The sequence below is a fragment of the Vicugna pacos genome, chromosome 33 (assembly GCF_048564905.1).
Source record: "Vicugna pacos chromosome 33, VicPac4, whole genome shotgun sequence".
In the NCBI taxonomy this organism is placed as follows: domain Eukaryota; kingdom Metazoa; phylum Chordata; class Mammalia; order Artiodactyla; family Camelidae; genus Vicugna; species Vicugna pacos.
In genome coordinates, this window is record NC_133019.1 from 17,738,836 (window position 1) to 17,757,404 (window position 18,569).

The 18,569-nt window shown below is 41.7% G+C and overlaps 1 protein-coding gene across 1 annotated transcript in view; it reads right to left on the reverse strand.

The window, feature by feature from the left end:
* The window catches only part of FDX1 (ferredoxin 1), an 82,766-nt gene extending 64,963 nt beyond the window's left edge, over positions 1-17,803 (reverse strand). The window contains exons 1-2 of the mRNA XM_072954033.1: positions 17,390-17,803; positions 11,587-11,711 (exon numbers count right to left, since the gene is read on the reverse strand). Coding sequence (XP_072810134.1) covers positions 11,587-11,711; positions 17,390-17,586 — 322 coding nt within the window. The 5' untranslated portion in view covers positions 17,587-17,803. The remainder of the gene's footprint in view (positions 1-11,586; positions 11,712-17,389) is intronic.
* Between the last annotated feature and the right edge of the window lie 766 nt (positions 17,804-18,569).

Genomic DNA, 18,569 nt, shown 5'->3' on the forward strand with positions numbered 1-18,569 from the left:
TCTTAAGTCACCTTACTTGAATATTAAGTATATAAACATATAATGCATATATGGTACACTTACGTAATATAGAAATATATACCCGTACCAACTAGTTATTTGAACAAGCAGCTTACTTTTCTATTTTTGTGTAAATTTGAAGCATTTCACACAAAAAGGTAAATGGATATATTTTACTTAAAAGGAAGTGGGCTTCCTCTGCTTTAAAAAAAGATAGATCACAATAGATCAATTGGTCGATAGATAAATAGATAGGCAGATAGACAGATAGACAGACAGACAGACAGACAGTTTGAAAATCCCTGCAGCAGAAGGAGAGCTGGTGTAGTGCAACCCTGAGACCAGGCATTGGGGCTCAGATGGATCCACCACACTGGCTGCCGCGTCCAGGGCCTCAGTTTTCTTCTCATCTGCACAGTGAGAGGTTGAGACAGATGCTCCCTATGGGCCTATTGGCCCTAATATTTTATGATTCCACAAAGAAGCATTAGAGTTCTTCATGGATTTGTTCACCACTATTCAGTAAATACGTCCTAACCTTGCTCTCTATTTTTATCTCATCAATACCCAATCCAGACACACTCAAGACTAATCCCTTTGGAGGTCCTGTGGGACAACATTCAGGAAATCCAGCTTCTTTTGTCTTAAAATGTAAGTAAAACCTCCTTATAGAATATTCCAGCAATCTTCCCAATTTAAAAAGCTTATACTTTCCTTCAGATTTTTGTTATTGAAAGAACACATCCTACGAACTACAGGCCATGTGTAACAGAAGAAGCAAGAAAAACAAAACTCAGTCCAGGGCAGCATAAGGCTCCTGGGAGCCATAGAGGCAGAAAGTGGATCAGGCATGGAGGGTCTCTCCTCAGGAGCCTGAACCTGTCCTAAAACCATATTCCCTGTTTCCTGACACACTGGGCAGGTAGCTCGCACACCCACTGTGGGTGGGCTGGCACAGAGACGACACTGGAGGGGGGTTATGAGCACCGTCACACTACCCCTCCTCGCCCAGATCCAGCCCCTGGAGAGACAGTGGGTGCTGCTGAAGTTACAGGCAGCTGCTAAAGAACTGAGTAGGAAAGTGACATGGCGGGCTTATTCTGGATGGATCTTGCTGGTGGCCTTGTGTAAAGGATGGATTTGAGATGAACAAGACAGAAGCAATAAGCCATGAGATTTCACCAACGGGGAGGGGAAAAGAGGAGAAAAGTATATGAAGCTGAGAGCCAAGGAGAAGATCCCCCTCCTAGGAAAGGAGTCAAAATACAAATGTCCCGAATGGCAGAGCGAGAACCAGAAAAGAGCGATGTCAGAAAAGCCCCGGGAAGAAGAGATTGGTGCGATATGGCCTCAGTTGTCTTGGAGTGAAGAGAAAAGTTCACATGCCAATAAAGCCCTCCAGAAAATTCAGGACGTCCCTTTTTGTACCACCTGGTCAGTCTAAATGAAGAGTTAGCATCAGTGTTCCAGTCCCTCACATGCTTACACTCTCTCTTCCCTGGGAAATTTCAATTCTTTTAACCTCCCTTACAGGCTTTATTGTCAGTCTCTAATACGTTCCATTCCTCCTCCCAGGAACCTTGCCAACTGTTTCCACATCTTGCTTAAGTTGCCAAGCTCAGAGCTGAAGAGAGCATCCTAATAAACATTTGACAAATGTCGAATATGTACAGAAAATTAACTTTTGGTTCCTACATGCAAATTCCTCCGATACATTCTAGTCTCATATTTATTCTTTACATAAATGCACCACAACCACGATCCCTTGTTATTTAACAGTTTCTTTCAAACTTTTTCTGCCACAGGTTGTCAACAGGTATGCTTTTCTTATTCTTTGTACTACAAAGAAACTCACATATAATAGAAACTTTCAGACTCAGAATGACATCACCTCAGCCTGTATAAGATGGCTATCACTGAACCACAGAAGCATATGGTCATACTGTGGTACAAGTATCATTACAGAAAAAAGTCTGCAGCAAAGACTTACAAGATCCTATGGGGAGCACTTGCAAAAAGAAACAATCGTGCAAAACTCCAAAATAAGAAGACAATCTGAGCAATCTGGGGAGGCTGTTGTTTGTTTTGTTTTGTTTTACGTTTAAACTGTATGGTCTATACAAAAGAAAAGAATTTTAGAACATAGTGAAGACATGTCTCTGAAAAAGTATTTAGGAGGAAAAAAGATTTTAAAAGAGTCTAAAACTGAAAAAGAAAACTTTAAGAAAAAGTGACTCCTTTTCTGTTTTTTTTCCTCCTCTCATGATTTCATGATGGCTATTTCCTCCAACTTATTAGTTTCCTGGTCTTGTAGTTAGAGGAAACCCCCAATTATAAAGCATCTACCTGACTTTGGTCCTTTTGATATGCAAGTCTATGAATCCTAACACATGTGCAGGTCTGCGTAACCACCACCACAATCAGGATACTGAACAGGTTCATCACTCAAAACAAATTTCCCTGTGCCTGCCCTGCCTCTGGAGTTACACCCTACAGTGTATGTGGGGTGTGTGTGTGGGCAGCAGGGTGGCCCAGGAGTTAAGGAGTTCTTGATCCGGTACCAGAAGGGAGAAGCTGCAATGCATTTTCCATAGAAATCAGGCTATAAATGATGATTTAGTTTTGAAGAAATAGATTCTGTGGTTGAGCTGAAAATGTAGCCACCAAGTATTCCTTGGTGAAACTAAATTCCAAATGCCAAGTGGCTGACCGGAAAATGGATTTGGTGAACAAAACCTATCCCCAAAATGAGGAGTGTTTGCTGGTCTTTAGGCTTATCACATACACAGCGACACAACACAAGCAGGGGAAGGCGACTTACCAAAGGAAAAAGGACACAAAAGCAACAACAATACAGGACCTTTGATCCAAAACTGATAGCTAATCAAAATATGGGTACACTGATATAATAGCAGATTATATCTGCTAGTAGGAGATGGGGATTGAAAATGCAGAAGTTATGTGACTTATGCTTATACACAGCCCCAAAGCAATACTGACCACTAACAGCTTTCAGTGTTTTTATAAGTGGTTGGTTATGTAAGAGTAAATGAATGGGGGAAATGTGTATACATGTATACATATGTGTATCTGTGTATATGTGCACATACACACAGGAATGCACTCTCAAAGATTTTAAAAATTGTTGAAATCTCGTAATTCAGGAGTTATTTTCTCAATGAGACAAAATGTAAAGTAGGAAGATCGGTTCCTATAGCGCATAAATTTATAATCATTATATTTTTGTTGTAACATATACTTAGGTAGGACAAACATTTGAAGTTAAAACTTTTGACATTATTATTACCTTTATTTGTAGTTATAAGATTATTTACCTGTCAAATAATCAAAAATATGCCAAACCTGAGCACAGATGACAACCTGACCGACCTGGGGAAACATTACAGCCACACTGATACTAGCCCCCAGTGCCAGCATTTTCCCCTTCATCCTTGCCTAGTTACACAATTGCATGAACTTACAGGTACGTACAGTTTAGCGCTGCCCTAATTTTGCTGGCATTCTGACTAATAATTCAGAGTTCTTTCTCCTAAATTAATAGTAATACAACTCATGACAGGTTTTTGGCTTTCTTCATAGCATTGTCACATTTAACTTCTGTTCCAAAATAACTCAGTTTCAGATGTATTTTTCAGCATTAGCATTTAATGAATGCTTGGCTGAAACTGTTACAGGCTTTTAAAATGATATTAAATTATAACCACAGTTTAAAATACCTGCACTACAGTCAACAAATCACACAGACATCAGACGTCTCTAAACAGCACAGCTCACACGATACTGACAAAGGCTGACGGGTATTTGTTTACAATTGTGAAAGGTAATGAAACGAATATAAAATTTGTAATTCACACAGCCTGCCACCTTGAAATTATGGGGTTCTTGACAAGTTTTGGTTTTACTGTACTTCTGATTTTGCTAGATTAAGAACCTTGATCCTGTTAATCTGCAAGATTTCAAATTTGTGTACTTTAAAATTACATTAAGAATAAGGAAGGCAAGGTTACTGGCTTATTTCAAGGTTGATGAAAAAAACTCTTCTGAACTGAGGTATTTTTTCATAAGCAAGACTAATACTAAGCTTTTGCACAAATGCTTAGGAAGTATTAATTAATTAATTTCCAGAGAAAGTAAGCCTTCTGCAGACTATTGCTCCTTTCCTGCCACATAATTTGAGAGTTTTCCATCAGGAAGAAACTGTTCCATGAGTGTGCACGCATGCACATGTGTGTAACTTATACTAAGATAATCTGTAGATCTATAATGATGCTTACAAGGCAGACTGCCTAACCCCTTTCCCAAACAAAACTCCAGACCACAGCTGTGTGGGAACATTATATATTAAAAATAAGAAACTACATACAAATATAAAACCTAATTTTCTAGAGTAAAGCTTGATCCAGCAGAGTGAGATATACATTATATTAATAGGTAGTCAATATACATTGACAGGAATAAATAGATTTTACGACCATTATCAGGATCACCCAATATGAGTAACTGCCCTCAGAACAACCACATGAAGAGAATAGGTAGTATTTAGGGAGAAAAACAAAGTAAGCCTGAGATGTTAGGTAAACTGGATTAGAGAGGTGTAACTGCCCCCTAGCGACAGAATACTATAATACACCCTAAAGATCATCCAAATGATCCATATTAATTCTAAAAGCTGGAAATAGGAATGTTTATACATGTTGCTTCCAAAATTTAAAACTGTCCCTTTTTATTCATTTATCCATTCATTCCTTTACTTCATACACAATGAGGAATAAAACAAAAATGGTTTCATTCTTCATCACAAGGTCTTGGGAGAAAGATGCACAAGTAAACAAAGAAATCTACAATTAATAAGACTGTGATGAACGCATTGAAAGGAACGAACAGGATGCTGTGACGGAGAGTAACAGGTTCAGGGCAATGACAGGAATCCTAGTTTGGGCTGGGTGGTTGGGAAAAGCACTGCTAAGGAAGGAACGCACACCGAGACGACACGGATGACAAGCATCACGCGCAGGATTGTCAGGATGGAGTGAGGGAAGTGTCCCTGGCAGAAAAAAATGCAAAGTGTGTACAAAGTCTCAAAGCCAGAAACTCTGGACGAGTTCCGCTCTTGATAAAAGGCCGGTGCGGCCAAAGTGCGAGAAAGAACAATGAGCGATGGGGGGAGGGGAGGGCCAGATGGGGCCAGGTAACGCAGAGCCTTTCAGGCTCGGTAAGGAATGCAGATTTTATTCTAAATGAAAGGGGAAGTTATTCGTGGTTTTTAATCAAGAGACCTGTCTGACTTGTGTTATGACAAGTCACCCAGCTGCTGGGCTCAGGAGCAGCAGCAGAGCAGTGCAGGGCCAGGCACACAGTAGCGGGGCAGCCCCAGGTAGAGACTGCAGGACGGAGACACTAGGACACACTGGAGACACGCTAACCAACCGAAGCTGCTGATGGAACGAGGTAGAGGACAGGCAAGGAGGGAGAATAAAAGGCACTCTCCAGCTTCAGGCTTGGGCAGAGCTCAAGTTGAAACACCTTCTCATAGAAATAAATGCAAACGGGGGCAGGGCCGAGGCGTGGATCACATGCTGCTGGGACTGTGCCCAGCAGTCCGGCACAGCCAAGCGTCAGCCCCTGCGGACTGAAGACCACCCCTCAGCGCTGCGCCTCCAACCATGTCACCAGTCTTGGTTTTTAACACCTTTGCCCAAGAAACTTCTGTGAACTTAAAAATATTCCTCTTTTTTAAAACTGTATTTTCTAAGTGCTTGTGCCTAAACACTAGCCACTCCTGAATTAACAGCACCGAGGGTCAGGGTGGCTGTGTAACTCCCTGCAGAGGGCGGTGTCATCTGTAACCTGCACTCCAAAGTGACTGACCTGGGGCTGCATCGCATCACTTAAAAGTTTATTTGACACTGTTGTGGGATATTAAGATGTAAATTTTTTCAGCAGCGTAGGAATCACAAGTTTCAATGCACACAAACAACATGGTTCACCTGCTCCTGTCAAAGATCAGGGAATATTAATCTATTTATCAGCTAAAGCAACTCCACTATATGGCGTTAGTGCAAACACAATTCATAATTCACAACCGTCAGCTTTAAAACTAAGTGAATCTACTCATTTTAAAAATGTGGATAGATTCACACAATTTCAAAAGTTGTATATAATAAACTTTGACATTTTTATATTGCCCTTATTTAATGTAATTCATGTTTGCATAAAATGTAACCACAATATAGGCTTTAAAAAGCACAGAAATGTTATTAGTGGTTATGCAGAATAGAATGGATGATTTTTATGTTACATGCTTTTTAAATTTTCCAAAATTTTCTATAATAAATGTGCTGATTTTTAATCAGATAACAATGCTACTTTTCATATTTATAGTTTTATCCTAATCTTTTTATTGTAGTAAAATATACATAACATAAAACCTACTACTTCAGCTATTTTTAAGTGTATAATTCAGTGGCATTAAGTACATTCATAATGTTGTGTAACCATCACCACTATTTATTTCCGGAAATTTATCATCCCAAACAGACACCGTGTACCCCTTAAACACTAACTCCCCATTCTTCCCTCCTTCCAGTCCCTGGTAGCTTCTTTTCTACTGTTTCTATGAATTTGCCTCTTCTAGGAACCTCATGTAACTGGAATCAAACAGTGTCTGTCCTTTGGTGTATTTCACTTTCATGACATTTTCAGCATTCATCCACATTGCAGCACGTGTCAGAATTTCATTCCTCTTTATGGCTAAATAAAATTCCATTGTGTGTGTACACTCTATTGGGCTTTTCCATTCAACTACTGATAGACACTTGAGTTGCGTCTCCCTTCTGGCTTCTGTGGACAATGCTGCTGTGAACACAAATATCTGTCTGAGTGAGTCCCTGCTTTCAGTTCTTTGGGTAAAAACCCAGGAGAGGAACTGCCGGATCACATGGCAGATCCACATTTAACTTCTGGAGGAACCGCCTTACTGGTGTCCACAGCAGCTGCACCATTTTACATTCCCAGCAGCAATGACCCAGGGCTCCAGTTTCTCCTCCTCCTTGCCAACATCTGTGACTTTCCATTTTTTTGGACAATAGCCATCCTAATGGGTGTAAAGTGGTATCACTGTGCAAATTATTTTTATATAATAAAACAGACTAATGCAAATACTTACAGCACTGCCTAGTGTCAGACACTGTTCTGAAGATGTAATTTATTTAATTCCTATAAAAGCTCAGTGAGGTAAGTACTATTATTATCTTCATCTGATGGATAACGAAAGCATAGGGAAGGTCAGTAACTTACTCAAAGTCACAGGGTATTAAGGTTGTAAGTCACTATACAAAGTTAAAATATAGAGAAAAGCGACACAAAGATGAAAAACTCACAATCAGATCAAGAAGAAACAATCAAAATCAAACATCTAATATTTTTTCAATTCTTTCTAAAAAATTGAAAAGAACTAAAAGTAAATACACTGTTTTTCACTTATAGGTATCCACTTAAGTTATTACAAATTCATTGTGAACATGATTTTGTAAGGGATGCATACTGCAACTTAGAAACGCATCACAGATAAACAATTCCTATTTGTTAGACATGCAGGTTGTCTCCTCCAATTTTTTTCTTAAATACATTTACAAATGGGTAACGCCTTCACATTGTTCAAAAATCAAAAAGGATGGAAAGTTTTATAACGGAGGTCTCCCTCCTGCCCCCCTCCTACCAACAGGTAACCACTGATGGTTGTTTTTAAGATGCCTTCCAGATACTTTTTTCCTTTTTTTTTTTTAACACAGCCATACAGAACCGCATTGTACGACTGTATCAGTCCTCCATCAGTGGGCACTGGCTTTTCAAAAGTTTGCTGTTACCAGCATCTCTGCAGTGAAGAGCCTACTATACATGTCTTTTCCTAAAACTGAGATTGAATCTGTGCAGAAAGCTATAGAACCAGGTCAAGCAGATCACAGCCTCCATGCTGGCCTTCCCAGAACACCAAGATCAGCCTTCACAAGGGCAGGAACAACGTTCAGTATTTTTTTCATGTGTCGTCACTCAGAGTTGTGACAGAGTCCACCGCACTGATGCACAGAGGCCAAAGAACATCTCCACACTCTCCTCCAGTTCTCACGACTTTTGCAATAGCTGACTTAACATCTTTGTCCAGTAAGTCTAACACCTGGGCCTCCCTGGGGACAGTTTCTATGGACTGCTTTTATTTTTCCTGAGTATGGGCCATACTTTCCTGTTTCTCTGGGTGTCTTGAATTTTTTTATTGCAAAGTGGACATTTTGAATAATACAGTATGGCAACTCTGGAAATCAGGATCACCACCCTCTCCCCTGGGTTTGTTGTTACTGGCTTTTGGTTGCTGTTATTTCTCTAGTGACTTTCCCAGACTAATTCTCTTAAGTCTGTATTCCCTGCAGTGTGTGGCCACCAATGTCTCTGCTCAGTGAGCTTAGTGGTCAGTGAGATGTAAGGACAGAGGTTTCCTTTAGTACTCTGAAACAGTAAGTCTTCTACTGCTTGCAGAGGAGCTCAGTGTGTGATTAGGTACACCTTCATGCTCAAGCAGTCTTGGGCTTCACCTGCGTGAGACCTCAAAGTCAGACAGAGATGAGAGACCCGGCCCTGTCAGGTCTTTTCAGGGTACAAGCACAGTCCTACACGTGTACATGGCCTTCAAGGTCCCGAAGTATTTCAAAGCACACTAGGAACACCTAGTTCCCCAGATCTTTGCCCAGGCTCTTCTTTGCCCCAAGCAGTGTCACAGCCTCAGGCAGCACAGTGTTAAACAACTGCAGGTAATTATTTCAGACACAAGTCCTGGGGGTAGAGCCTCCAGACAGAGCAACCTCTGAGGTGGGTCCACCAACAACTCCCTGGAATGCAGCTTTTCTGGGAAGCTGCAAGACAACTGACGACATTCTGGAGATGCGACTTTCCGAGGAACTCTAACCCAGTCTGTCCCTCCAGTGGCCACAAGACTGCTGGTTTTCAAGGCTGCTGCTAAACTGGGGGGAGGAGGAGGAGAGGAGGCCAAGTTAAAATGCCACAAATCCTACTGTTCTTCCCAGCACGGCCATTGTGCTAAGCACTTCACTTCCAATACCTCGTTTAATCTTTAACAACCTTATGAGGTTAGAACTGTCCTATTTTATAGAAGAGAAAATTGAGGCATACAGAGGCAAAGTCACTGGCTCCAGGCCTCATGGCTAGTAAGTGACAATGCTGGGTTAGGAACCACAATTTGTCTGATTCCAGAGTCTATTCTCAACTACTGTGCAATGTATTACTTTTCATCTGTGAGAGAGTAACTCAGAGAAACGAAGCTTAGTTAAAAGTGTTGCTTTATGAATATGAACTCATGAGGGAGATCAATTACACATAAATTTTACAGAATATACATTATATATAAATTATCAATGGGTTCTTTTCCCTAGTCATTCTTAACACAGCATGGATCTGAATCACATGGAGCTTCTTAAAAGGATACCTGCACAACTTCCCTCTCTCCCTGAACCATCAAGGACGTAACACAGATGTCTGAATTTTTAAAAGTATCTTCATTTTAAAATTCTTCAGAGATTCTGAAACTCTCTGGGTTATCACTCAGGTAAGCACTATGTTAGACTAAAAAAACTCTTAAACTAAAACTGTATTGACTATTTCATCACCTAATTTCTATAACAAGCATCCACAAAGGAAAGACGCTTCTTAGAGAATATAACATATAGGAAAAAGCAGAGGCTGAGGAGTTAGACTTAGGTTTTAATGTTAGCCTTCTCATTTGCTATATGTATGACCAAGGGAACCTTAACTTCTCCGACCTTAGTTTCTTCATCTATAAAATAGAAGTTAAAAGAAAAAAAATCTACCTCTTAGAGTTGTTACAGTAACAGGTAACATATGCTGGGATGAAGCCTGCACTCAAATGGCAGCTGTGTTAGTTATCCCTGAAACTGACATTAGATTCATAAATTCAGCAAATATTACTGAGCGCCAGCTCTGGACAAAGTCTGCTCTGTGAGGTTACCTGAGTGATAAGAGCCTTCCAAAAGCTCACAATCTAACAGAGGAGAGGGATTTTCTCTTTAAAAAGGAAAACTGAGATAAGCATTAACATAGAGAAGAATATTTATTATATCATAGGAAAATGGAGGAGGAGACATAGTTCTGACCTCAAACAGTCCTTCAAAGTGCACCGTGAACCACGCCTTGGAAGAAGCACAGTCAGCTACGCTCTGTGGACCTCACTGCAGACCACTGGTTCTCAGACTCCAACAGGCATCGAAATAGCATGGAGGGCTTGTTAAAACACACATTTCTGGGCCCTACCCAAAACTTCCGGATTCAGTAGGTCTGGAACGGGGCCTGAGAGTGTGCATTTCCCAAGTGACACTGATGGAACCATCTTTGAGAACCACAATTCTAGACAGAGAGAGTGCCTGAGCAAAACTGGCAACTGATATACAAAGTACCTCTGGGCTCTAAGATGGACTTTGTGTGAGTGATTAAGGAATATGGTGAGAAGCCTAGAAGAGAAAACTTCCTAAACAAAACACTTCCTTCTCTAGTAAGAGGTAGATTAACTACCCTGCCTACGAAGGTGAGATGACAATTAAGACTACTTATGGTGATGGCTGCTAACCATGGTGCTAACCGTGGTGATTACCACGGTGATCACTTTGCAATATACAGAAATATCAAACCATTATGTTGTACACCTGAAACTAATACAGTATGTCAACTGTAACTTAATAAAAATTAAATAAAAGTAGTAAGCAAAATAAAATCCCTTAAAACAAAAAAACGCATAATCAAAAACTGAAAAAAAAAAACCACCAACCAGTCAAACTCAAACTGAGGAACATTTTACAGAATAACTTATCAGCATTTTTCAAAAGTATCGAGGCCATGAAAAACTAGACTGAGGAAATGTCACAGACTGAAGGAGACCAAGAAGATACGGTAACTATGTGCAATGCGGGATCCTGGATCAAATCCCAAACCAGACAGTAGCAGGAAAGCTAGAAAAATTCTATAAATCTGTAGTTTTTAAGTTGTTGAATCAATGTTAATTTCTGGGTTTTAATTATTGTACTATAGTTATAAAAACTGTTACAAGTAGGAGAAACTGAGTGAAGATTTTCAGGAACTCTCTATAGTATTTTAGTAACTTTTCTGTAAGTCTAAGATTATTTCAAAATAAAATTTTTTTTAAAAAAAGGCTTAAGTTAAAACTATTTAACTACTCCACTGTGGTAAGACATTTATCATCACTAACCTGTTATCTTTCAACTCCACCTGCTACTCCCAGCTTTGCAACACAAACATGATCAATAAAGTGATGAGGCAAGAGAATTCTGGGCACACAGCTAATTAAATGCTCAAAGGACAGAAACACAGCATCACTCTTACTCTCTATAAGTGAGACTGTAACATAACACTTCCTAATTTTAGTATTTTACTTAGCAAGCTATAGGTTAAAATTCTTCTAAACAAAAAGTTGAAACGTATTTATTTGATAGTTCCACTTATAAGTTTTAAGGAATGTTCCCAACTCACCAAAACCATCAATATCCAGGTTATTTTCAACCACAACATCCAGCAGAGAGTCACCAACTTTTCCTTTGGTTGTTAATGTTTCACCGTCGCGGTTTATAAAGTGGACTGTTACTTTATCTTCTGAGCTGGAAAAGGAAGCAGTCCTTTATTATTTTCAGTAATTTCAAAACATACTTTAATTGTTTTAAGAACCGGTTGAGTCACCAGTAATCCCGCTCCTGGGCATATATCCAGAAGGAACCCTACTTCAAAAAGACACCTGCACCCCAATGTTCACAGCAGCACTATTTACGATAGCCAAGACATGGAAACAGCCTAAATGTCCATCGACAGATGACTGGATAAAGACAATGTGGTATATTTACACAATGGAATACTGCCATTAAAAAATGACAACATAAAAAAAAAGACAACATTGTAAAATGATTATAAATCAATAAAAAATGTTAAAAAAAAAAAAAAAACGCCATTTGCAGCAACATGGATATCCCTGGAGAATGTCATTCCAAGTGAAGTAAGCCAGAAAGAAAAAGAAAAATACCATATGAGATCTCTCAGATGTAGAATCTAAAAAAAAAAAAAGAACATAAATACAAAATAGAAACAGACTCATAGACATAGAATACAAACTTGTGGTTGCTGGTGGGGGAAGGGAGTGGGGAGGGACAGACTGGGAGTTCGAAATTTGTAGATACTGACAGGCATATGCAGAATAGATAAACAAGATTATACTGTATAGCACAGGGAAAAACATATACAAGATCTGGTGGTAGCTCACAGCGAAAAAGAATGCGACAATGAATATATGTATGTTCATGTATAACTGAAAAGTTGTGCTCTACACTGGAAATTGACACATTGTAAACTGACTATAACTCAATAAAAAAAATAAAATTAAATTAAAAAAACAACCGGTAAAGTCAGAGAACTAGGCTGTGTGTGTGTCTATGCACACAAATATCCTCTTCCATAGTGTTTTCCTTTCTTTCCAAAATTTACTGGAGAAGGAGACACCACAAATCAGAGGCCTATCTATCTGCGCACCTATCAGGAGGGGAGCTCTGGCACCTCAGAGGAAACGTTAAGTACGTCCCATCAAGGCCACCTGTGGTATGTGCTGCCCCAGTGGTCACCATCAGGTCCCGGTTATGTGAACATGTTTAGCAATCATTATCACTCGTCCCTATCAAGGTCACCTGTGGTGCATCTCTATGAATGTGTCCCTAAAAGACTAGACCCCGGTTGCGGAGAGCTTTAAAAAGAAATCATTCTGCTACACTGATAAGGCACCTGTTATGCAAGCGTCTGATGAGTATGGTCACTGAGAGGCAGCAGTCTGATTGTTTTCTGAGTATTTGAACATCTTATCTTGGTCCATGCTGTGTACTCAAAAACAAAAGGACTACAAAAGGGTTTTTTTGTTGTTGTTTGAATCTGTGGGAAGATAAATATAATGCCTCCTTACGTGTTTCATTACAGGGAACCTATCAGTTAGTTACTAGTTATCAGTCAGCTGACTAGCTTAAATTTCCCACCCTTCTCACAAACATCAGTCCAAACTCTGGGAAAAGAAATCATATTATCAACTAGATTCCTTATCCTCCACTATTGATCATTTTCATGTTTACCTCACAATTGAAAAGATATACTTCAGCCTAAAAGAATTATTTGCAATTGTCACTACTGCCAATAGAAGGTAATCAAAGAAAACTATGCTTCATGTAAGTAAAACCTGAAATTACATAATTTCAGAGCCATAAATATCTTGCAAATTATCAAGTCCAATCATCTCATTTCACAAACATGGCAGCTGAAGCCCCATTAGATAATGTCCTCCCTGATAATTCAGTGCTGAAAAAAGGGATTCTATTAACTAAAAATTTTGATCAGAAGTGTGTGTGTGTGAGAAAGATGGGGGGCAGAGAGAATGTCCCTCAAAACGGCCTGTGCTCTCCAACTATTTTTCACAGCAAAAAAATGCTTTTAAAGCAAGTATTCCCAAACATTACTCATGATTTTCAAAAAGGCAACTAACATTTTTGCAGGGAAGAATGGCTAGAAATGAAGATACTCTGGAGACGGGGAGACCATGTTGGAAGTTGTTAAAAGGGCATAAACTGAGCAAGGATGTAGGAGACACCGATTCAAGAAACACGCAGGAGGCAGAATTTAAAAGTTTTGGTGACCAGCTCTACAAGGTGGAAGAAATAACGTAGAAATTTCCAGCTTGGGCAATTAGAGAGTACAGTTTAACCCAGGGTTAGTGAAGGAGAAGGAGCTTTGGGGAAGACTGGAAATGAGTTCAAGTTTAGACCTGTTTAATTTAATGATAAAAAGCAGGTGCAAATGTCCAGAGGCCAGATGGAAATACAGGTCTGAGCGCCGCAGAAATCTAGAGATTTGACATCAAAAAACGTCTGGTAGCTAATGCTACAAGTACAACAGGAGGAAGGAACCCCGTGGCTAGACACACCACTGAAGGCCAGAGGTGTGGGGGCTGTTACTCTTCTGGAACACTCGACAGCTAGGCTCTGACAAAGGAATTCCAACTCTTACATTAGACTCCTCTTCTGTTAAATCAGGGTAACATATATCTATAGTTCTGACAACCTACACAAAACTCCTAACACAGAGTAGGGCTCAACAAATAACTTATTTAAAGCCCCAGTCCTTTTGTTACTAAGGAGCCTGAGCGGCTGCTACACATTACAGGTGCACAGCCCCAGAAAAAAACTGCAGACTAAGAGCGATAACAGGTTTACAGAAGAGGAAATGGAAATGAGAGAAAAAGTAATTTTGCAGCTGAGAAAGTACGGAATATACGACTTAAGAGTCAGAAGATGTGGGGGGGTATAGCTCAGTGGTGGAGCACATGCTAGCATGCATTAGGTCCTGGGTTCAATCCCCAGTACTTCCATTAAAAAATCTAATCACCTCCCCCCTACCAAAAACACTTTTTAAAAAAAGAGAAGATTTAGATTCTAGCCCTGGTTCTGACACATGCAAATGTTAAATGACCACAGGTACACATATGGGTACAATGGGGAAAACAGTGACCTGACCAAGCTGCTGAGAGAATTAAAGGAGAGAAAGTTTGCAGAAACCTTTTGTTCCCTAAAGCATTATATGTATGTACTTTACCCAGGTAACTCAATCCATTCACTATTAACAACTGGTGTTGGTAAAAGAAAAAAGGTTTTTTAAAAAGAAGAGAAAAAAATTTTTAATTGGTGTTGTTGAGTTTTGTAGCTTTTTCCTCCCCAGTTCTAAGAACTGACAAAAAGCTTTCAGCTGCTCCCAAGAAGGACAGGATTTCATGCACTGGGAAATAAATATGATCCTTCCAAATCCTCTATTACCATCAATCAATCAGCCAGCACCACAACTATTTTCTTCACTTGTTACCCATTATGCACTGACTTGTATTCTGCTCAGCCCCAGCAGCTCTTTCGACAAAGCTGTCAGGGGCTGCCCTGGTAAAGCTCTTAACAGACTTCTAATGGCGAGAGGAGTGATAGCTGCTGGTGCCCACCCTCTCACTGTGTGGGCCCACCCAAGAAAAGGGCCCTGTCTTGGCTCCCCACTTCCACAGACACCTTAACTCTCACACATGACCCTACAGGCTAAAGAATTATCAACTATTACATTGTTTAGAAGACAAAAACCACGTGACTTCTAGTTCTAGAGTTGTCTGCTACTTAATATAAAATTCCTCTTCTCATTTATCTACCCCACTAGGATTGTCTTCAGAGTCAAGAAATAATGTATGTGAAAGTCCTTTGCCACCTAAATCACTACCAAATATAAAGCACTGTCAGGGTATTTTGGAGTCAAAGGAGTTTTCCGACTCTCAATTATTGAAAGCTTATTTAAACAAACTTCAAAGTCAGAACTACAGCTTCCAGACGGCTCTGTCTGACTTTATTCAACTTTACACAATAAAGATGTTCTGTGGCTGTGATGTCCCAGACAGCAGCCACTAGCCACATAAGGGGATCCTATACTTGAAATGTGGCCCATGGAACTGGGAAACTGATGCTTTAATTTTACTTAACTTTAATTATCTTAAATTTAAACAGCTACCTGTGGTCAGTGGTGACCATACTGGACAGCATTAAGTCTCAGAATAATAAGAGCTGGAAAATCTCGTTGTAGCTCCAAAGTCTGTGACAGGAAGCACAGGCCATCAACAGAAACTGTACCCATGACAAGGAGAGCAGGTTTATGAGGGAACAGATGTGCTGCCCTTTAAGACAACTTGCTATATTATATCAAACACTAAATTTGGGGGAGATAATTCCCATTTACAAGAGCTTTCATGTTCCTTTAAATAGCAGTTGCACGAAGATTCTCAATATCTATCCCAATTTATATCCAATTTTTCAAGAAAGCATCCAGTGCAGAAAACAAGGCATTCAAGTAGAGGGAGGTCAAAGACAGGAAAAGCGTACAGAAAACGGGAGTGAAATAAACCCGGCTTGCTTTCCCCACTATCTCCCTCACAGTTCACGCAACAAAAATTTATTGAGCACCTACTCCATTTATGGGATTAAGGGGGAGAAGATGAGCATTCCTATTCTCAGAAACCTCATCAAGAAGAAACTAGGTAAGAGGAGAGAGTATTGCTCAAGTGGTGGAATGCATGCTCAGGTCCCGAGTTCAATCCCCAGTATCGCCTCTAAAATTAAATAAATAAACATAATTACCTCCCCATCTCCCTCTCCCCCAAAAAGAAGAAATCAAATAATAATAAATCCAACACTTTCTCCCTGCAGTTCCTGCTACACGACAGCAAGAGGTCAGAGACCTGTAAGGCTCCACCGCGCTGCCGTGCTCTGAAATTATGAGTCAACTGTATCTCTATTATATCTAACGGGATTATGTCTTTGAAAAACAAACATGCTCAAGAATATAAAACTGCAACAGATTTCGGGGAAATTTTTTCACACCTCTCTTAACATTTATTGCAAAACACTCCACACCGCGGGCCTAGGAAGCTGCTGATGCTAACAGGTGGCATCTACTGAGCCCTCGCTATCAGCCAGTCACAAGACTACCTGCAGTACCTGTTTTTTCTTATTTGTTTTTCAAATAGCGCTGTGAGACTGACACGATTGCTATCCTTCACTTACAAACATGGCAAATTGGACAACAAGTGGCAAAGCCCAGCTCAAAAGCTTGCCTTGCCAGTCCGACGCCAACCAGAAGAGAGCACGCTGGGAAGTTCGGGGGACAGAGCGGGTGGATTCTAAATGGACAAAGTGCGGGGAGAGAAAGTATAGCCCAGTGGTAAGTGCATGCTTAGCATGCACAAGGTCCTGGGTTCCACTCCCACTACCTCTGTTTAAAAAATAAATCAGTAAACCTAAGTGGACAAAGACCTGGGGACAGAACGTCCTAACAGAGCAGGAGGATGGCCCGATATGAAACTGCCAGCAGGGACATGAACCGGGCGCATCTTACGAAGGTCACCCCGGGTTTCGGGCAGAGCAAAGGTTAGACCCGCGCCAAACCACGGGGAGAAGCAGCGGCAGCGGAGCGCCCGGCTTTCCCGAGGGCACAGGACGCGCTGGGACGGGAGAGCGGGGGGTCCCGGTGCCCGTTCCCCGACAGGCGTCGGTGGGTGTGAAACGCAACTTCGTCGCGTGACGGAGGGAGACGGCGACCGCTCCAAGCGCCCAGCGGGGTCCACGGCGAAGTCGGGGCGTGAGGCGGGCAGTGCCGAGCCAGAGCCGCCGGCACGAGAGCGCGGGCTGAGGAACCCCGGCCACCCCACCGAGGGGCCCACCCGCCCCCGCCTCACCTGCTCCGCGAGCGCGCCGACACGCTCAGCGTCCGCGTCGCCGCCGCGCAGCCGCCCAGGCCCGGCTCGGCGCCCCAGCCCGGCCCCCGGCTCCCCCGGAGACCGCCGGCTGCCGCGCGGGGCCCGGCGAGGTGCGGCCACCGGCCGGCCGCGTCGCCGAGGGCGGCGGAGGCGGCGCGCAGGAGCCGGGCGGCCATAGCCTGTCGGGTAACTAACTACGGGAGGCGACGCAGGCCGCACGGCAGCGGCCGCGAGAGGGAGGCTCGGCGAGGACGGGCCGGCGGACGCTGCGCGGGAACCTGACGCCTGGGAACGCGGCGAGGGGCGCGTGAAGAGATCCCGGCGAGAGCCTGCTCCGTGCGCCGCTGAGAGCCCGCTTGCCTTCCGGGTGACCTATAAACCCGGAGCGCCTGGCGTGTGGCCCCGCCCCGCCCCGCCCAGCCCCGCCCACTCCCCGCCGGCTCCCCGCCTTGGGGGCGGGGCTTTCTAGGGGCGGGGCTCTGCGCTTCTTTTTACCCACTGACCAGGTCTTGTGTTAACTTTGCTGCTTTGTTTACGTTTGGAATTGCCATGCAGGAACAATAAATCTTAAGATAGCTGAAAATAAATAAATAAATAAATATATATATATATATATATATAAAAGAGAGCTGAACGTCTGACGGGAAGACACAGTAAAACCACTTACTTTTGTTCTGCACTTCCCTCCTCCTCCTGCCCATTAGGAAAAAGAAAAAAAAAAACCACGTAGGTGATTGTCATCTTGGATGAAAGGGAATTCTAGCCATTGTCAAACAAGGACAGTAGGAAACTTAAGAAATTTCAGAATGCCAATATACAGAAGAATAACTGTGACTATAAAGTTATAAATGATCACAGTAATGAATAAACAAGGGATCCTAGAAAAAGCAGGAATGATTCTAGTCTTTGCATGGCAAATAAATGCTCGTTGAGTGAGTACCTGAAATCCATAGGCCTGAACTTTGATGAACCAAGATTTTTCTTAAAGACTTTTACAAAACCAGAAAGATGAACTTAAAAGTACACTTTATCGTGGTTGATATGTTGTGGTGGGAAAAGCGTGGGCTTTGAGGTCGTAAACAGCGATGCTCAAATCCAAGGTCTACCACTTTTGAGCTCTGAGACCTTGGATAAATTACTCTCGTAGAGGCTCAGAATT